The following is an 18,133-nucleotide window of genomic DNA, read 5'->3' as shown; positions in this document are numbered from 1 at the left end:
TCGAGTACTTCTTCCCAATGTTCAGTACAAACGTGGAGTCCAATGAAATGCCTGTGAAAATGCGTTTTTGGCCCAAAATAGTTTGAATGCACGTTGCACGCACAACAGTGCTGAATTCTGGTCGAACGCGATAACGAAGCGAGAATAATTTCAAACAACAGATAGTGCAGTGCCAAAGGTTTTTGCCATATTCAAATCAATAAGCAAATCATAATTGAATCCAACTATTAATTCAGATGCTAGTCGCACCGTTAATGTTTACGAATAACTCACTTCCAATTGCGATATATGTATGATCAAAGTTCAGACTCAACTTCGCGCACCTTAGAGCAATTACTTAATAGTCGTTTTAAAAAACTATACGTTCCTTCTCCTGGAAGAGAAATACAAACGAACAAATCAAAGTATGCATAATTTGAAAATGAAAGATAAAAAATTGCAGAAGTAAATGCTATAAATGTACTATAAATCAACACGGCTGGAGTAGAAAGCTATTTTTCCTCATCATTCTTTCGTCGTTAATAAGGATGATGGTAATTTCACTCAATCACAGCAGTATTGTATGTACTTCCGATTTAGTATAAATGAAATTACGAATTATATCTCAGTTCGTGTAAGTTCACAATTGTAAAAATAAAGAGCCTTATATATGCACGCAAACCTTCGATTATAAAAATTGAGTAAAATAAACTGAGAACAACTTTCTCACGACTGTAATAACAATTGCAGTAACGAACAAAAAAAAAAACATGATGTAGTGTACGTGCTTACGCAGTTTACGCCTAAAACGTATCGGGTATGTTGTGGTCTGGGTAATTCTCCCGTAAATTCACCGCTTTATAGTTGACTTTTCAAAAAAGACTGCAGTTTTCGCTGCGTTTCATTTTCAGCGACCGCTTGTCGGACCTGTAATTTAATATTCCTTTCAAGATAATCACGAATTACCTTTTCACTTTGGAATTAAATTGAGGGTGTAAACAAATTTACAGCTATATATAACACGTATGAAGATCTGTCATTAGATGCGAAAGAACTTTCGCGACTGTCGATTATCTGACTAGTTCAAAATTAAAATTATAATTTATATTTGATCGATGTTGCCGATTTTATGAACAGAGTTCACTGCAGCGATGTGATCGGTGAGTGCGGTTTGTTCAACCCGATTCACGTCCGACAAAACCCCGCGAAGCTTCGTGCTTAAGAATCAATTCGCACGATCCAGTTGCATCGCTCGTTATAGATAGTCGCGTGATCTAGCAGTCCCGCTTAAAATACCTTACGGTAGATAGGTATAACTGATCTATCACACGGTGTGATGACGTTATTACGCTCTTAAGGCCTAGGCCAGAATTACCCTGGCAAGAACTGGGCCAGTTAGCTTCTCGGAGGCGATAGCTACGCCCTCGTCGTTTTCCTGCGCCACTTCCCTCTTCCTGGATCCCACCCCGCGTATTCCCTTTGTCAGGATTTTGATACTCTCGTCAGAGAACACGGGCGCAATCAGTGCTGCTAACGGTGTTTTCTCCCTGACTAGACCTGCCAGAGAGAATAAACAAACAGCGTCGATTAGGCTTGGACAACGAAAAACACTAAATACTAGATCAATGGGCGTCTACAACTGTCTTGAAGTTCAATCAATTATTCCAGTACCGATCCAATAGTTCTAGACTGTGTTTCATTGAGTCAATTTGATCGGAGGTCGACTCCATGCATTATCCGATTATCGCAGGAACTTTTTTTTTTCTCTGATTAATCAATACATTTTCTTTACGCATTGACAAACATGTATATGTATAATGTATAATAGATCTTAGAAACTGCAGAAAGCTTCGGCGACCACAAGATCCACTGATTCGTGGCGAGTGTATCGTTATTACCATACAATTGCTGTTGGTCGTGACTGTTGCAACGCGATTTGTGCCGCTATCATACGGTTGAATGTTGAATAATTACCGATCATCTTGACTTCCGCAACTGGTTATCGCGGACCAAGTACATATCTTTCATTCTTATAAATTTATGGAAATTCATTGTGTCTGTTACAACTGACCGGTGGATAATTATTATTGACGGATATGGTTTCTACTTCCTTAACTTTTCACGTAGGTAGGTATGCTTATTAAGACATGCTCGCATCGACTAATCTTCAGAGCTAGTGCAGTGTGTACCTTGTTCGATGCTTTATAATTATCCTTGACATTCGATACGCTCTGCAAGGCAATTTCTCCATTGCCATTCTCTTACCGCGATCCAATTAATTATTTCTAATCAACATCCAGGGCGGTTCAACGTCTCGAAAGTACAAACCATATCATTCGTGTAGAACGTCGATTAGCATGCGGCATGCTCGTTCAAGATATCAGGCGATACAGAAAGCGTTTATATATACCTGTGTAAAAGCTTTGACAATCGGCAGACCAGAAACTGTAACGTTTGGTAATATAACCCACCTTCCATGTTGGTCTTTCTTGTTTTCAAAGAAGCGCACATTTGCCCTACCAAGATTCTCTGCGGATTCGTCATTCGCCGTAATATTATGCGATCTGGGTCCAGGTAGCCGGGATCGTGAGACGCTTTCCAAGGCTAGCAAAAAAATCAAAAAAGTTAGAAATTCTAGCCCAGAAATCCTACAATATTTTCCTACAGTAGTTTTATTGCTCCTCGAAACGTTACGTACTCAACTCACTTTAAACTGACACATTGGTGATGACTCATCGTCTCTCAAGGCTATCTTTGAGTCTGGCTTTTTCGGACGCCCACTGTTCATGCTCTCGGTATTCAAGCTCGAAAAACTGGACGATCCTTCGTAGCTTTCCTTTTGTTCAATTTGATCGAAAGAGGTTCTCGCCACGAAAGGTTTCGCTTTAGCTCTGATTGATTTATCTGCAAATTTTTTCACGGACGCCTTTCGACTCAATCGAGAACTTCGATCGATGGGATACGAAGAATTTCGCGGCTGTTGTGCCACTTTCATTGACAAAGCCCTTTTAGACGCTTTTAATCCCATAGCGCGTGCTGCTCGCTTCGAAGGCTTGCTTCTCGAGGAATGTGGATATTCTGATTTGCCCAGAAAAGGATCGGTGCTCTGATCAGAAGATACAATCGTTTTTGATTCCGGTTTTAGGGTCAAAAGTTTCATATCGTTTGTCATCGTGGCGGTCTGAACGATGAGAGCTCGAGCCGTGTTCCCGGACTTGGAGTTCTTGACAAAAGGATCCGAAATACCGTGAAGTTTTTTCTTTTTTTCGTAATTCCCATGCTTATGTTTTCCTTGTTCTTTATCTTCGTGAGAGGCCGTCGTTACCTCCAATGAATTGCTTTTAGATTTCGCTGCGTTTTCCGGGCTTAATTCGCTCTCATTATCGTCGAGAAAAGAGAAGTCGGGGAATCCCGATTGCTCTTTATCGGGGAGTGAACCCTTCCATTTCGCGTAACAGCATGCGCACGTCATTCTGTTACCTTCAACACTGAAAAACGAAAAACCATGAACTCTATTATTCACTTCGATTCAGTCGAGTTAACGTCTCACTCTGAATGCGGACAGGAATTGTCAACGTCAAATACGTCCTTCTCTTCGCACGACCCCTTGCAAGGTCTAGACTCCAACAGTTTCTGCCTCTGGCTCCGAAACGACTCGACTTTGACCCTCGCCCCCTTTCCACTTACTGCATTCGGGTCCACGAAGAGATTATTTCGTATCTCTTCGACGAGTCTATGCCACGCTGGAGCGGGTGGCACAGGCAAGGTCTTAGCAACCAGCTCCTTTTCGATGCTGCTCTCGATGCGGGGGTCTATCTCATAGAGGGTGGAGGCCATCGATGTGACGAAGCTACTTGGCGAGGAGACTAGCGGTTGTCCAGCGAGGGATTCTACGAACGCTTGAATGTCGGGGCGTATCAGCATCTTCCTAATTTCAAGCAGACTGCTCGCTGTCGCTACGATCTTCCGCATCTTGGCTGGATTGACCCGTTCGAGTACGTCCATGACGGTATGGACCAGAGCCTGCATCTGATTGTTCACCAGGATTGGAACCGCTTCGTACTCCTTGTTCCTGAGCTCGATGCTCGTCGTCGGGTAGTTGACGAAAATCGGTCTACGGATCTTTCTTGGTTGTCCCAGCGGCCCGGACACCCCGGACAAAATGGAGTTCGAGCACGGAGATAGCGGACCGAGAGTGCTCGGGAAATTTTGAAAAGGGGATTTGGTGCTTGATGTTTTCGAGACTCCGGAGGATAGCGCTTGATTGCTAGGCTTTATGGTAACGATTTGCGGGGCGGCTTCCGGCAGGTCCATAGAGAGCAGAGGCATCCCGCTGGAATCCGGACTGGCTCGCTTCAGCGTTGTGATGCTGGGATCGGTCCTACGGGAAGAAGTCGCGGATTTCCTGGACAGGCTCTGAAAGGCCGAGATTCTCGAGGTGCCAGCAAATCTCTGGGTTGTCCAGCCTCTGATCGAGGTCGCGGTCATCACGCGGCGGGATATCTCGTCTTCGTCGTCATCGAGGCGAAAGGAGATGCTCTGATCGTCCACGTTTTTAACCACGCTCGAACTACCGCGTCTGAATCTTTTGCGGCGGGATTCCTCGGCGATGGCCTGCTTGATCTTAAGTTCCTGGGCGGCACCGAGCAAAGAATAAACGTGCGGCGGGATGATAGTGAGCTTGCCGATATCGTTCGGAACCATCGTGGTGAGTTTTTGATTCGCCGCGAGGGCCATGCCGACGTCTGGATTCTCCGCCAGGTACTTTTCGTATTTTTCCTGAAAATCCTCGACGAGCTCGTTCTCGGCATCCGTTAACATCGGGTCCTTGTGCCGCTTGACTTCGTCCGAAAAATCCGTAACTTCATCGACGTTTCGTTCAAGTTCGACCACGTAGCACGGCAGAATGTTGTTCCAGGCACCCCCGAAACGCTGCTGCTTACCTGCCGCGTTGGTTTAGGTTCAGGTTTAGAGTAGTTAGATCGTTTATCTCAAACAGACTAGGTGCATCCGGCGTTGACCGGTCTTAGTGTACCCATGTACTCGACGTCGGACGAACGGTCAAGTACAGGCCGATAAAATTTTGGAAACTTGAAAAAACACGACTTTGGAAAGTCGTCGGCCATGCCGCGTCGTTCGAAGACCCACGTTAAGCGGATGGGACGCATGACGTGTCTCGAACCTTCGACTCAATAATCCCGTCAAACGGAGCTACCTAGTTTCCACCTATTGTCATCAGCCGCGAACGTCCTTTTCGCGTGTCTCACGGTGACAATCGTGAGTCAACAGACACGAAGAGAGATATTATATTCTCGTCAACGCGTCCGCAGCTTCCGCCTCACCTTCGTCCGTGAACGAAGCGGCCCGTCCGACGTTCGATAATTCACCGGACCTAGAATCTGGACAGTGGGCAGTGAGGACGTGGAGACAGAGGACTTTGTCCGGGTCGACCTCGCCATCAGTGAAGAGCATTGAGTGAACGGCGTCGTAGAGGTCGGTCGATATCCTCCGCGGCCGTTTGTCCCCGGCCCTTATAACCCCGGTGCAATGATAACAGAACCCCGGATTGTGCGTGTCGTACATGCGAACGTCGACGGCCTGCAGTGACAGAGCCGAAATAGAGATCAGTGCCAAGAGTCAGAGATGGCGGCAAGTGGACGATGATCGCCGACAGTGTGCCACTTATCTAATTGACAAACAAAGCGTTGTACGACAAGAAGAAGCGGGGAAAGAGGATGAAGCGTGTCTCTTACATCGGAGCCGGAAGACAACCGCGGTACCTCGTACTTCTTCAGCCTGGACCTGAACCGGTGACGAATAGTCTCGATCATTCGTATATCGGTTCGTTCGTTCCCCTCGATTTTCTTAATTTCCCGAAGTAGTTTGCGGTTATGTTTATCGCTCGGTATCCCCCGGTACAAATGCATAATCGTGATATTTATGAAACGCTGAATTTTTCCTGAAAAATAAGATAAATTGCAAACGGTACTTTGTCACGTCGAGTCCATTAAAAGAAAGAAGAAAGATCTCGTTACCGTTTACAGCCAACTTCAGTGAGTGCCTCGATGTCTATTAGCGTCTCGCTCTCTTCTCTCCGGTTCGTAAATTTTCAATGGCTAAGTATTTATTACATAGAACGGCGCATCGGTTTTGTCTATGGTCGACTGCAGCGACGGTTGTACGTACATACATACATACCTACATATGTACGTATGTATTAATATCGGTCACGTGCCTGTCGACGGTGCGGTGCGGCTTTAAGGTGACGCGCGATCTGTCCGCGCGGTCCTTGGCGACCGACAGCGAAGCGGGAGTCGGTCGCCGGCTGTTCACAACGATGAATTTCAGTCGAGGCTCGCCACGCAGACCGTGAACATAGCCGCAGCTCAGGCCTCAATCCCCGGAGCAGAAGCATCAGTTCGAACCGAACTCAGCAACGAAGTCGCAGCGTTGTTCGATGTTCTTCTGTTCGCGCTCATCGTTCACCCGCGCAGCAGCCTCCCCCCCACTCCGCGTCGAGATCTCAGTCGCTCTCTCTCTCTCTCTGTTCTCTTCTCTTGTCTTCTCTTCTCTTCTTCCCCCCCTCTCCCTCGTGGGATCACGTTCTCTCTCTTTCTTTCGCCCCGCCACTGCAGCGAATCGAGGCGGCAGTAACCAGGTAACCAAACCGAGTCTCCTCCGGCAGCTTTTGCGCGGCTCCTAAGTATCCGCACACCGCGCATTTCGTTACAAAACGCCCGGGAACCCTTCCACTGTGTTTACCTTCTCGCGGCGCGTAATCCGGCGATTGGCAGTCGCTGCAGCTAAGCCGGTTCGACGCGAAGTGAGAGTCGTTCAACGGCTACGCGATTCTTGTTTCACGTACTCGCGAGCACCCGATTTTGTACCTACGTTCCGAAGGGTTTGGACTATTTTCTCGGCTAACCTGTGACATTTTGCCACTTTTTACGTGGACCGTGGACTGTGCGGAACCGTTTTGTTGCCAACCGTCATCGAGGTGAACCAGTACGAACTATTACGACACTCTGTGTGGTGAACGGAAAGGTAGTGCCAGTGTCGTGGTTCGATGCGGAGGTGATATCGAGAAGTTAACGTCGTCGATGTGACGAACTTCGTTGTGCTGATAACTTCATATCGATGAAAAAAGAAAATCTGTACGCAAGCCACTCGAGTACCGGTTTTTCAAATACGTACCTAGTTGTGGTTGAAATTAGCCATTTTTAAAGAGCCGTAATTATGCGCCGAATCTCGAACCGATTATCGATCGAACGAGCGGGGCAAACCTGATCTGGTTGACCGTTTACACGTACACGTCCTACCTGTAGTCCCACGTCGCGTCGCGTCGCGATTATTATTTGGCTTCAGGATACGGAGTCATTTATTTCAGTGATGATCATCGCCTCGCGGTCAACGGATCGAGTTGACTTTCGGTTGTAGAGAGAGGCGTGTGTGGGTTCCAGTGTGTTGTTTCATATACCTACGCGTAGAATTTTGAAAAGTGATCAGTTCTATAAAAAGCCATTAACGGCACTCTGACATTCGCGCGAGGAATTACCGCACGAAGCTATCGAGGTGTTGATCCAGCTGTTCTTCTGAGCACCGCGACCGTCGAGATAATATTTTCTGTTTCTTTTCAAATTTTCGTGCATCAAAGAAAATAACTGTGAAAAAGAAGAAAAATATGCCAAATATTTGCCCTAAACTCGTTCGTTGCTTGCTGCAACAATACTCCGCGTAACGATTAGCCAAAATTATACACGAGCGAGCAATGAGATCAGTTCTATATACGTAAGATTGATACACAAATTGTCCGGACGAGTGAAGAAAAATATCAAGACACGCTCGCGATGCAGCTAATCATCCAGCCTGCCGCTTATTGTTAGCGTTAGTGACAACCCGGAACATCCGAGCGGATATCGACGATTAAAACGGTCGCTCAATTCGTTAACAGCATGGAATTTGGAAGCTACAGAAGCACCGGACCCCGGGTCAGGGTTCGCCGTCGAGGTGAACTCGGCCGAAGGCTCACCAGGAGGTTGTCCCTCGTCGCAAAGGTTCCGGCAGCTATTCTACAACGGGCGAATCCTCCGGAGCCGAGAGCCGTTGAAATTACCGCAATAGCGCCGGACAAGACGCAGCTAACGGTGAGTGAATTTCCTCTCAAAGAGTATATCTATCGTCTGCGTGACGTTCGTTGGTTCTTTTTTTTTCTTGTTTTTTTTTTTTTTCTAAACCTTTCCGAGTATTCTTACATCCTTTAAAACTTGGGACTGTAATATCGACGACTTGAAAGCTGAGTCAAAGCCGTCCTGCGAGCAGCTAATAGAAAACAGTCTCGCTTCATCGAGCTGGATATCTGCGGTTTGGTTTTCAATTTTTAATCAATTCCGCAAACCTGTGCGAGTGACACGATTTAGCGAATTTATGCCACAGCGGTGCAGACGACACTATTTCCGGTCACGCTGGGCAGGGAAGTTCGGCCACCTGGAGAAATATGCGGATGCGAAATCGAAACTCGCCGGTACTCATAATTTACGTGGTTGAAGTTAATAACTTTATCGTAACGAGACGTTGAGGAAAAAAATTCACTATTTCCTTAATCTTACAATAACTTTGAAAGAACTATGAGATTTCGAATTATGAGTTAACTGAATTTCAGACAATCCCAAAATGGCGAGATAGTGGTTTTTCCGCAGCATGAATCGTTACGATAACGTTACTAACTTCAATATGATCCTGGTTTGTAATTAGTCCGCACATCGGTCATGCGCAAACACGACAGGTGGACCGCTTGCAGAGATGAACAATCCGGTTAAAATGGCTCACCTGCCTTATATATATATATATATATATATATATATATATATATATATATACTCTGGGCTATTGTCCACCGGCGCTGATTTTCCACTCGTCATTGACGTCGAGTATTCACGTAGCACCGCAATCTCCTCTCCTCGCATTCATCAGCGCCATGCCGGCTGACTCTGGTGTGTATAAACCAGCATCGCGCGAATGCCTGCATCCATCGACGACCGTAATCTCGCATCCGCGATGTTTCGTTTGTATCGCTGTTGCACCGCTGGCCGATACCTCCGGCATTGTTTTACTGCACTGTTGTTTCAATTTAAATCGTGCAGGGAAGAAAGTGTAATGTATAATATACACGCGTGCATAGCTTTCTATTTTATCGCACGGTGAAATGTTTTGACCGTTGAATTTTAATCGGCTTATATACTTATACAGGTGTTATATTATTCCAATTTCGACTACACGCTTTGCATCAGCAGAGGACGATGACGCGAAGATGCAGAGCTCGAGATTTGTGTAAAATTAATTGACCCCTTTTTTTCTTCATCGGGGAAAGAATACTTTCTACTGCAATTTTTTTTTTATTCCTTCACGTTACGCAATTTAGGAACTGACCGGGGGAAATCATAACGCGTAGGAGTACGCATGTGGCCATTGGTTCGGAGGTTGAATTTTGCGGAGCAAAACTTTGTGAGAATTTCTAACTGTTATACGGCACCACGGGCGTGAAATGGTCCCTGCTCTGGTTACCAGAGCAAAAAGTCACGGGACCTTATGTCCGGTGGCTGACTACTTGAATACACCTTAACCCGAAACAATAGGACTTAAAGGTGGATACGTCGGAGGCACGAGCGCATTAGGAACTCGTGAAAAGAGCTCTTTCACGGAAAAAGTATTTATGTAAAACGATGTGCGCGTTATATTCGCGGGTATGACTCAGGCGTAATTGGTTGTACGGTTACGTCGTATGTGATAGCGTTACTTGTGCAGAGGGGCACGCTAACGATTTGTCTGGTGTTAGAGAAAGTCATTTCGAGCACATTAATTGCGCGTGTATAATACATATCGAAATTGAAACGGAACGCTTCCGTTCTAATTGTTGACTTAGGCGAATCGTACCGACTCGCCTGCTCGTCGTTGCATCTAGAGTGAATCGAATCCGTTCGTTTCAGACAAGTCTGGAATATTCTCAGACACCGATGTCCGGTAAATCTCTGAGATACAAAGTGCGCCACCTAATCGCGCGATCAAATCTAATTGTAAGATCCCGCTCAACAGCAAAGCTGCAGTTGTTCGGTTCGGTCTTCACAATCGATACTTTCTTGCATTTTTACTTTTTGTGCAAACGCGCGAACATTTTACATTCGCAAGTTTTTCCCTTCCCCCCGAATCGTCTAACAATTATGTTTACAGTCGTAATAATGATTTATATCAGTACTCGAGAAAGGATCGTGCGTTTCTCGTCACGTGTAGAAGAATGGAACGAAAGCTAATCATTCGCTGGCAAAACACGAGCATACCCGCATCCACACGAATTTGTATTTTCAGCTTGCATTCCAGGCGAGCGAGACAAATCGTTATGCAACTTATACTTCGGGCTTGTACAGTGACGCAAAAGTATCCATCGTACCTTATACCTCAATCCTCCGGAAACCCTCACCAGCCAGTAACGACGTTCTCTTGTAAAGATCTTAATTTCGAATCGTTATCTTACCTCGTACGTAGCTGCCTAAGTACGCTAATATGTCCGCAAAGTGCTTTGCAGCAGGTACGTAGGTACATTGTTCTAGGATTTATGCATCTCAAGAAGAGACAGAGTATAGGCCAACGTCTTCGTACGCTGTGCAAAACGACGTAACTTTTGCCTCCTCATAATACCTCAGATCATAAAATGAAGATAAGAGATATTTACAGGATACTTGACCATTAATGGTATACTCGGAATGTTGTGCGTACCCCCGCTTTTTTTCTCGGTAAAACGGGGCTACCCTCAGGTATAACACGCCGCCATCATTGTACCTGTAGCTATTATGCCCGTGCCTGTTCGCATTGAGTAGGAAATTGTACGCGTGGTTAACACTTCTGCACCCTCCGCATCTACGCAGCTACCTTTTCACCCGGGAGGGAATATTTTTGGCGGTGACAATCGGGCTGCAGTCGTTGGTTCAATACTAGGCTGCTGGTCTATTCTTAACGTGGAGTCTTGTTGTGAGACCGCGCCGTCTACCTGGGACCAATCGTTGGCTACCGATCATCGCGTAACTTCCTCGAAACAGGGTCGAATGCTTTCGTTGCACGTTATTCCTTAGCTCCTAATAAACCTCGACGGGCACAACGCTGTACCCAGATTATCGGCACTCAATTTTGATCGATCCTCACCAGGCTGATCGTATCTCACAGTCAATAATACAGCTATTGCTCCATAAATTAAATCGATGCTTAAGGTCGGATCTTGCATAATCGGTAAAGTGACGAACAGCCGCACTAGGCTTTTATCATGATCACTATATGTATACGGACCATGGATTGTCGTTCGCTGTTCAATGAACTCGTACGTGTAAAAGGTACCGAATTACCACCGGATTGGATCAGGGTCACACCAATTAGGGCTGAGCCTTTCGGTATAGAGACTGCAAATGAGATTTCTTAATTTTATGTTCAAGTACGGAGGGCTGTTAGATTTGTTTGTATTTCTCCCAGCAGGTATTGACGAAATTCCAAGCCAGTTTATTTATTGAGGCAGTTAATATTTGAAATACGAGTAAAGCGTGTAGGTAGGTATAGTGAATAATTTCAGTTTCGAAATTGTCAATATTTGAAACGATCCTTCCTGTCTCTTACGAGGAATACGATTTCCATAGGATAAAGGAGTTGAAATAGACGACCGTACGAAGGTAATACGCTTTATTTGACACAGTGAGACTGAAACAAATTCCATATTCGTGTTTTTTGGATAATCTTATGTGGGAAAAGGACAAACTTCGACATAACAACCGGCAAATCAGAGAAGCGCCATAGTTTCCAAGTGAAATTTTTTCCTGCACAAATTCTTGAGTCGTTCAATTCCATCGCGTCTGTCCTTGCGTGCTTGAAACTCCCAGGCATCAAGAAGCAGGTTGTAGTATCGTTGAGTTTTGAAGAAGCAGTGATACCTGTGACTCTCGGAAGTTGGAAAAACCTTTTCGAAATTTCCAATCTGAGTGATTTCGTCCTCGTATCTAATGAGCTGCCGAACATCGTCCCTAGTCAGATCCCTGATAATGGCCAAAATATAATTGGCGCGTTCCGGCGACCTGAGGAATTCCCTCTGCTTCCGTTTCTCCTCCTCCCCGAGACTCGTGCTGTAGATCCGTTCGTCCTGGCGCATTCTCCGGCACTGAAATTCCTTGACCAGTTGCCGCTCCTCGAATACAGTCATGTTTGAGGGCAGCTGATATCCCGCCATGTTGAAAACGCTCCTAATCAGTGGAGCCTTGACGGTCACATCCAAGGACGAGTCGGTATGCAGAGAGGGTAAGGTGTTGACTTCCAAAAGCCAAGGCTTGTAGTCCTCGTCGAGAATAACATCGAAACCGTAAAGCTCGTAGCAGGCGTACGTCGAGGCTACGTTCTCCCTGATCTTCGCGCGCATCGACGCCTCCCCACCGATTAGCGTCTTCACGACGATGTCCTTGATCAGGCCCCACAAGGCCTTTACGTCGACGTTGTTCCTTGCCAAGAAGGCCCACAGGGTACTGAAGGACCATTTGTGACCGTAACAGGAGCTCGCGTTACCGTTGACAACGTAGTTAGGACTGTATTTGTTGATGCTGGTGTTTGTCAGGTGCATGAAACGGTCGTTGAGGTTCTTCGAATTGTCGACGTACTTGACGGACGCGAACCGCACGAGTCCCTCGGAGTAGACGTAGATCCTGAGGGGGTCGATGCTGGTCGCCAGGACGTAGACTCGCAGGTCGAACTTCCTTCCGTGTATTAGTTTCGGCCTGGTCAAGTAGCGTTGGACGATGACGAGGTGCCACTTGGGCACTTCCCACCACTGATCGATGACTCGAATCCCTTGTCCACGTCCCGACGACGGCGGTTTCACGATCCATTTCTGTCCGAGGTTCCTTCTCCAAGCCTTCTTCAGCCTCCCCATGTCCCGGGGAAGGATAAACGTCTCGGGCACAAAGCCGAACTCTTCTTTACCAAACACTCTTCTCAGGCGACTAAAGTTTCTCCACAACTGATCCTTGCAGCCGAGATTGTGCGATCCGGGGAAACAGTTGAGCTTTTGGAAGCATTTCACCTCCTTGAACAGCGCCGCGTCTTTCACCGAGTGACCCCATGTACCTGACCAGTCCTCCGCCTCTGTAACCAGACGATATCCCGACTTCCGAAGCGTTCGAATCACTATCCTCGGTGTTACTCCGCTCAGTTTCCACTTCAAGTACTTGCTGATACTGCTGGACAGCTTTGGGCACTTGCAATTTATCGAGTGAAACAACACGTAGGGAGCCACGAACGGGAAGAGACTTCTCCGCATCGGGACTTCGTCCTGGATCTGGTCCCCGGAACCCTCTTTCTGCAGGCTCGCGTCAGTTTGTTCCAAGGGGCGAAGGATGTACTCGGTTGTTTCGTCGTAGGACAAGGACTCGCTCTTTGCATCGTTTCCGTACCTAGTATTGTCACATCGAAATATAACCCCATCGCTGGCGCTAGTGGTCACGTTACTCTTGTCATAAAACACGGTTTTTGGGTCGTCCGGTGAGACGTCCTCTTGTTTGAAAAGCATTTCTTTTGTTTTTTGGTTTTAATTGTTTTTATAATTTTTACCAAACCGAAGATGGTTACGCTCTGAAGTACTGAAAATTTTTACAAATACATTTCTGCAGCGAAACGCGCGAGCTGTCACGTCATTTTAAACAGCTAGAGGCTTCACCATGGTGGAAGGATTACAGCTAAGTTCAGAGCTATTATCAGTAGTCATTGGATACCATCTGTAACAGTTTATTTTCTCTCCGGTAATTCGGGCATGATTGGAAAGCTCGTTCTGAACTAGGTACTAGCTGCATAATTGATCGTGCCAATTCGGTGTATAGTTTCAAGTGGAATCAGCTCGTTACGCATTAGCAGAAAAGGCCTGCAGTCTGTCGCACTCGTATCGAATGATTCACGATTTATTCCCTGTTGAAAAATGAATAAAAAGTGGGTGTAGCCTGGTGCCAGGATGCGACTGAGGTGTGCTCGGTCACCGTAACGAATCCGCGTTATACACAGCCTAGAACGAAACCAGACTGTCTCTACATCGACTTTACCTATTCCGACCATCTCGAAAATTAGACCGACCAGTTTATGGATCTCGCTCAGTCTCACTCTACTAATTCGCGGGAAGCTAAACGCACGATCTTGAAGTCAGGGTTTGTTAATTACATCCTCGAGAAATAAGGGCACTTGAATGGACGTAAGCTGACCATAGCATCGACGCGCTGATGGTTTCGTCACAGGGTTTCGAAATGACAACGTGGCGTACGGGTTTTAATAATAAATCTCGACAGGAAAATGTTGGCGATGATTTACTAGTAAGGCATATCTCACTGTTCTCTGCAATAGCTGCATGTAATTGCTGCAACAAAGGGTGTCGACTCATTCTACCGTTGGATAATTTCCCTCGAGATCACGATCTATTCCAGCGATCATTATGAATCGTCGCAATTGCCGAATCTCTATCGGCAGTCATTCAAATCGTCCGTGAAAGTGACCAATCACAGGCCAATTACGACACTCCCAGTCTTCCAAGACAGGAAGTTTAATATTTGCCGCTAAAATTGTGCATAGTATACATTCGAACGTTAAAGATAACTTTTTTTTAGGAAAGAAGTTCGTGACCAGGAGGTAGATTGAAGATGAAAGGGTTCGTCGAATTTCCGGTCAGGAAGAAGAAGAATTTAATACTTGAAAGACGTGAATATAAAAAACTTAAAAAAATTAAAGATAACTCCTCGTATCGCACAACATACACCCTTTACAGCGTGCTGTAGAATAGCCAGTGGTCAGTTGATACTGTGCAGCGGCATGCACACTGCGGAAGGACGACCAGCCAGCAAACGCTCCGACTCTGATTTATGATACCATAAAAGTCGGTGCAATGAAGCTTTTGAAAAGCTACACATTTGACCCCTAGTCCCATTACCGCACTCCCGTATCACGCACCTCGTCATCGTTTCACACATGCGTAAGGACGTTTGGAGAAGCGCAAAATTTATTAATCCCGTATATTATTTGACCTACAATAACGGTTCGCGTCCCGGTACATTATTTTTACCGGAACTTGACCCCCTGAAATCGAACGGATGCACCGGCTCGTTCTAGTTTCTTGCGACCGGTTCCTCCTCCACCGCATCGTCATCTTCCTCCTTTTATTTTATGCCTCGTCGTAAATCGGCTTGTCGGCGACGCTGGCGCCGGTATTTCACGATAACGTAAACACATTCTGCACCGGCTGCAGGGGGCTGGGAGGCTGCTAACGCCCCACACCGATAACTTCGACATCTGGAGCCGACCCACGCGCGCCTGGTGGAGTCCAGGGTTGCTATACGTGGCGTGTTGTCAACGCAGGCCTGCATCATGCTAAAAATATAATTCGTCTAGTTTGGTGTTCGGATCAGGTATTGCTTACTAACTTACTGCGTACAACAGCGGCCGTAAGGTCCAAATTGATTCTAGACCACATGTAACGGCACGGTAATTGAGCAATTTAAATTACACATATTATGCGACTCGCACGTATGATTTCGAGCCTTTTTATTTACCTCGCAGAATTGTTTATTTAGGTATCCGTTAATTTTTTTTTATTCCGAAACGAGGTCCTTAAGTCCTTGAAATTATTGTACTCTCGCTGCACGGATGAATCGCGGCCCATGAGATGATTAATCGGGAACACGTCGTCATTATTCCTCTACGTTGTACATGGGTATTGTTGATGTACTTGTATCCCTTCGAATCGCCGTCTGTTTGTACACGCGTTGTGTAAGCGTATAAACGCAGTTCTTTCCCGAGGAACAATTAAGCGCAGCTATCGATATGCCGGTTCGTGATCCAATCCTCCAAGGTCGGGCAGAACGGACCGCAGATCTTTAACCACTGATTACTATGCATACCTACTTTTACTCTCTCGCTGTGTTATTGTTATTGCAATCATCGCCGCGTAAGATAACTCGTGCTTTTATATTCGCTGCACGGGTATCAACCGCATCTCTGCGCGGTGACTTCATCGTCGTCTATCGGCTACTCGAACCTGCCACATAATTAATATACACACCTGCGCTGTTTATCCTGGTTCGTTATTAAAGGAAGATTCTAATCCCGATTTCCGAATCTGATGTACGCATGTATTATTTATTTTTATTTTTTGTTTGTTTTCTTCATTTGCTTTCCGCAATATTTTCTGTCTTACAGGAATATATTCTACAGCCGTTTACAATTACACTAAATGTAATCAACCGTGTGTCAGAAAGTCGAGACCGACTAGTTAATGGTAGTAAAATACATATACTCTGCCAAAGTCCTGAGCCCGAAACAATTTTCCATCTTCAAGTTCGCGACGTGATATGTCAGAGTTTAAACTTTATCGGTTACGCAAGTCGCGAATATGTTTACATATTATATCAACACTACTTGTTGAACAAAATCGCAATATTTATAACATTTATAGGATCACCATGCGGTAGGGAGCGCCGAATTGCAGACTGCTGCCGAACAGCTGCGAAGGTTAAAGAACCGACTCAAGCATACGTTATACTATAGGTATCACATGCGTGTAACTTGGGGGGCTTTCTAAATTATTGGAACGCCTTTTTCTCGTCCGTGTGCTTGATCGTACTCGGAATAACGTTTGCGCGAGTGATCCTTCGACAACTATCGTGTATATAAGATTATGTATACCGTACACACGCAAACCGCGAACGAGCCTAAAGCAGAGTTTGTACTCGCTAATTTATTCCGTATTGTTTAATGTTAATATGGATAACTGCACGAGCCTTGGACTTTTTGATTTATAAGTACGATCGGCTCTGGTCGATCGGCCACGGAGAAAACAACTCCAAAATTAGAAGTCACGCTGCTACGACGCAGGATCCAGAAGAGCCATCGTCTCGAGATATTTGCAAATATATTTTCGCATCTCGTAACGCGACGCCGTCGTGTAATATTGACGGAAACGCCCACCGACTATCCTCGCCGCGTGCTGTTTTATATCGAATTAATACCCACTTCCGCAATGTCGCTCCTACGTGTACCTGCAGTTATACCTGCGGGCTGGACACGCGAGATTGTGTACCCGTATCGCATGCATGTACGTATGTATAATATCGCAGTTGATCCCCGGAGACAAACCTTCGAGAATTACCGTACGATATTGCGTGCAAGGTATATTCTCAATCACAATTTGTCCTTCGAGGCAAGGAAGGAATATCTGTGATCAGTGAGCGCGGTGCACGTCGCTGTTCCCACGGGAGAACTAGCTTGCTCACTGAGCACACACGCGGTATATGAATTCATAACCACCGTCACGCTCGATCGCGAAAATACCAGTTTTCCAACATGCGTTCGCATCGGTGAAAGATATCTGCGAAGCGTCCGCCGTTCGCCAGCGATTACAATACTTTTTCGCCTTATCACACTATCTCTGCGGAAGAATATCCTCAGGGAACGCCACGAATCAGCGGATGTCCGAAGACGATCAGCGTCACGTGTTTACCGCACACGGTGTCAATACCGAAAGGAGCGGTTGACCAAGTACGTGTTATGGGGAAAAAATTTGCGCGGTATAAATCGCGCACGTGCCGAGGCCTGCCTCCCAACTCTTTCACGTATCTACGTAGATACGTAGGAAATAATACCTGTAATTCCCGTGATACGCCGAAGCAGCTTTAATAGAGAAGAGGCGGAGAGACGTGCGGATATGTCAAGTGGTCGGCAGCACAGGGGCCGTGTCGAGAAGTACTTTTTGATTCGTGTATACACACATGGAAACACATATGCGGTTGACACGCTTCGGCCGAGTCGATGGTAATCTCTCTCCATGTTAAGATAGTCACCGGCGCGAGGGACGCAGAGGGAGAGACTGACCGATAGAGAATCAGAGAGAGAGAGAGAGAGGAGAGGAGAGGAGAAGAGAGGAGGCTCAGGCTTACCTTAGGCTTACCTTTGGTTACCGACAAGCTCGCGGACGCCAAGGACGGACGCGTCGTGACGCAGTTTGCAAACACGCACCTACGCGCACCTCATCATTCATTGATATTCCTTTTGCGCGCATTCTATAAAGAAGATGAGAAAAAGAGGAGCGAGAAACGAAGAATTAAGT

The 18,133-nt window shown here is 46.1% G+C and overlaps 3 protein-coding genes across 7 annotated transcripts in view; 1 reads left to right on the top strand and 2 right to left on the bottom strand.

The window, feature by feature from the left end:
• Window positions 1-194: 194 nt before the first annotated feature.
• Window positions 195-2,785, bottom strand: LOC124310132 (uncharacterized). Of its 2 annotated transcripts, none has more exons than XM_046773810.1 (4): window positions 2,678-2,785; window positions 2,451-2,583; window positions 1,355-1,536; window positions 195-906 (listed from the first exon to the last, which is right to left on the bottom strand). In XM_046773810.1, exons 2-4 carry the CDS (start codon window positions 2,521-2,523, stop codon window positions 838-840), a joined length of 324 nt encoding a protein of 107 aa, XP_046629766.1. In that variant the 5' UTR covers window positions 2,524-2,583; window positions 2,678-2,785; the 3' UTR covers window positions 195-837. The 2 variants fall into 2 exon arrangements, with proteins under 2 accessions (XP_046629766.1, XP_046629767.1); XM_046773811.1 differs by having other exon boundaries at window positions 2,687-2,691.
• A 3,562-nt stretch (window positions 2,786-6,347) lies between these two features.
• Window positions 6,348-18,133, top strand: part of LOC124310129 (uncharacterized) — a 106,733-nt gene continuing 94,947 nt past the window's right edge. For 3 of the 4 annotated variants that reach the window (XM_046773805.1, XM_046773806.1, XM_046773804.1), the window contains exon 1: window positions 6,351-8,123. In XM_046773805.1, the coding sequence (XP_046629761.1) occupies window positions 7,932-8,123 (192 nt within the window). In that variant the 5' untranslated portion in view covers window positions 6,351-7,931. Of the gene's footprint in view, window positions 8,124-18,133 lie in introns of all 4 variants that reach the window. The other variant, XM_046773803.1, reaches the window with a different exon arrangement.
• On the bottom strand, window positions 11,680-14,336 carry LOC124310125 (tubulin monoglutamylase TTLL4-like). Its single transcript, XM_046773791.1, has one exon. It carries the CDS (start codon window positions 13,562-13,564, stop codon window positions 11,792-11,794), a length of 1,773 nt encoding a protein of 590 aa, XP_046629747.1. The 5' UTR covers window positions 13,565-14,336; the 3' UTR covers window positions 11,680-11,791.

This window comes from Neodiprion virginianus, chromosome 1, assembly GCF_021901495.1.
Source record: "Neodiprion virginianus isolate iyNeoVirg1 chromosome 1, iyNeoVirg1.1, whole genome shotgun sequence".
NCBI lineage: Eukaryota > Metazoa > Arthropoda > Insecta > Hymenoptera > Diprionidae > Neodiprion > Neodiprion virginianus.
Note: the sequence above shows the minus strand (reverse complement) of the source record. Positions and strands in the feature narration are given on the sequence as shown.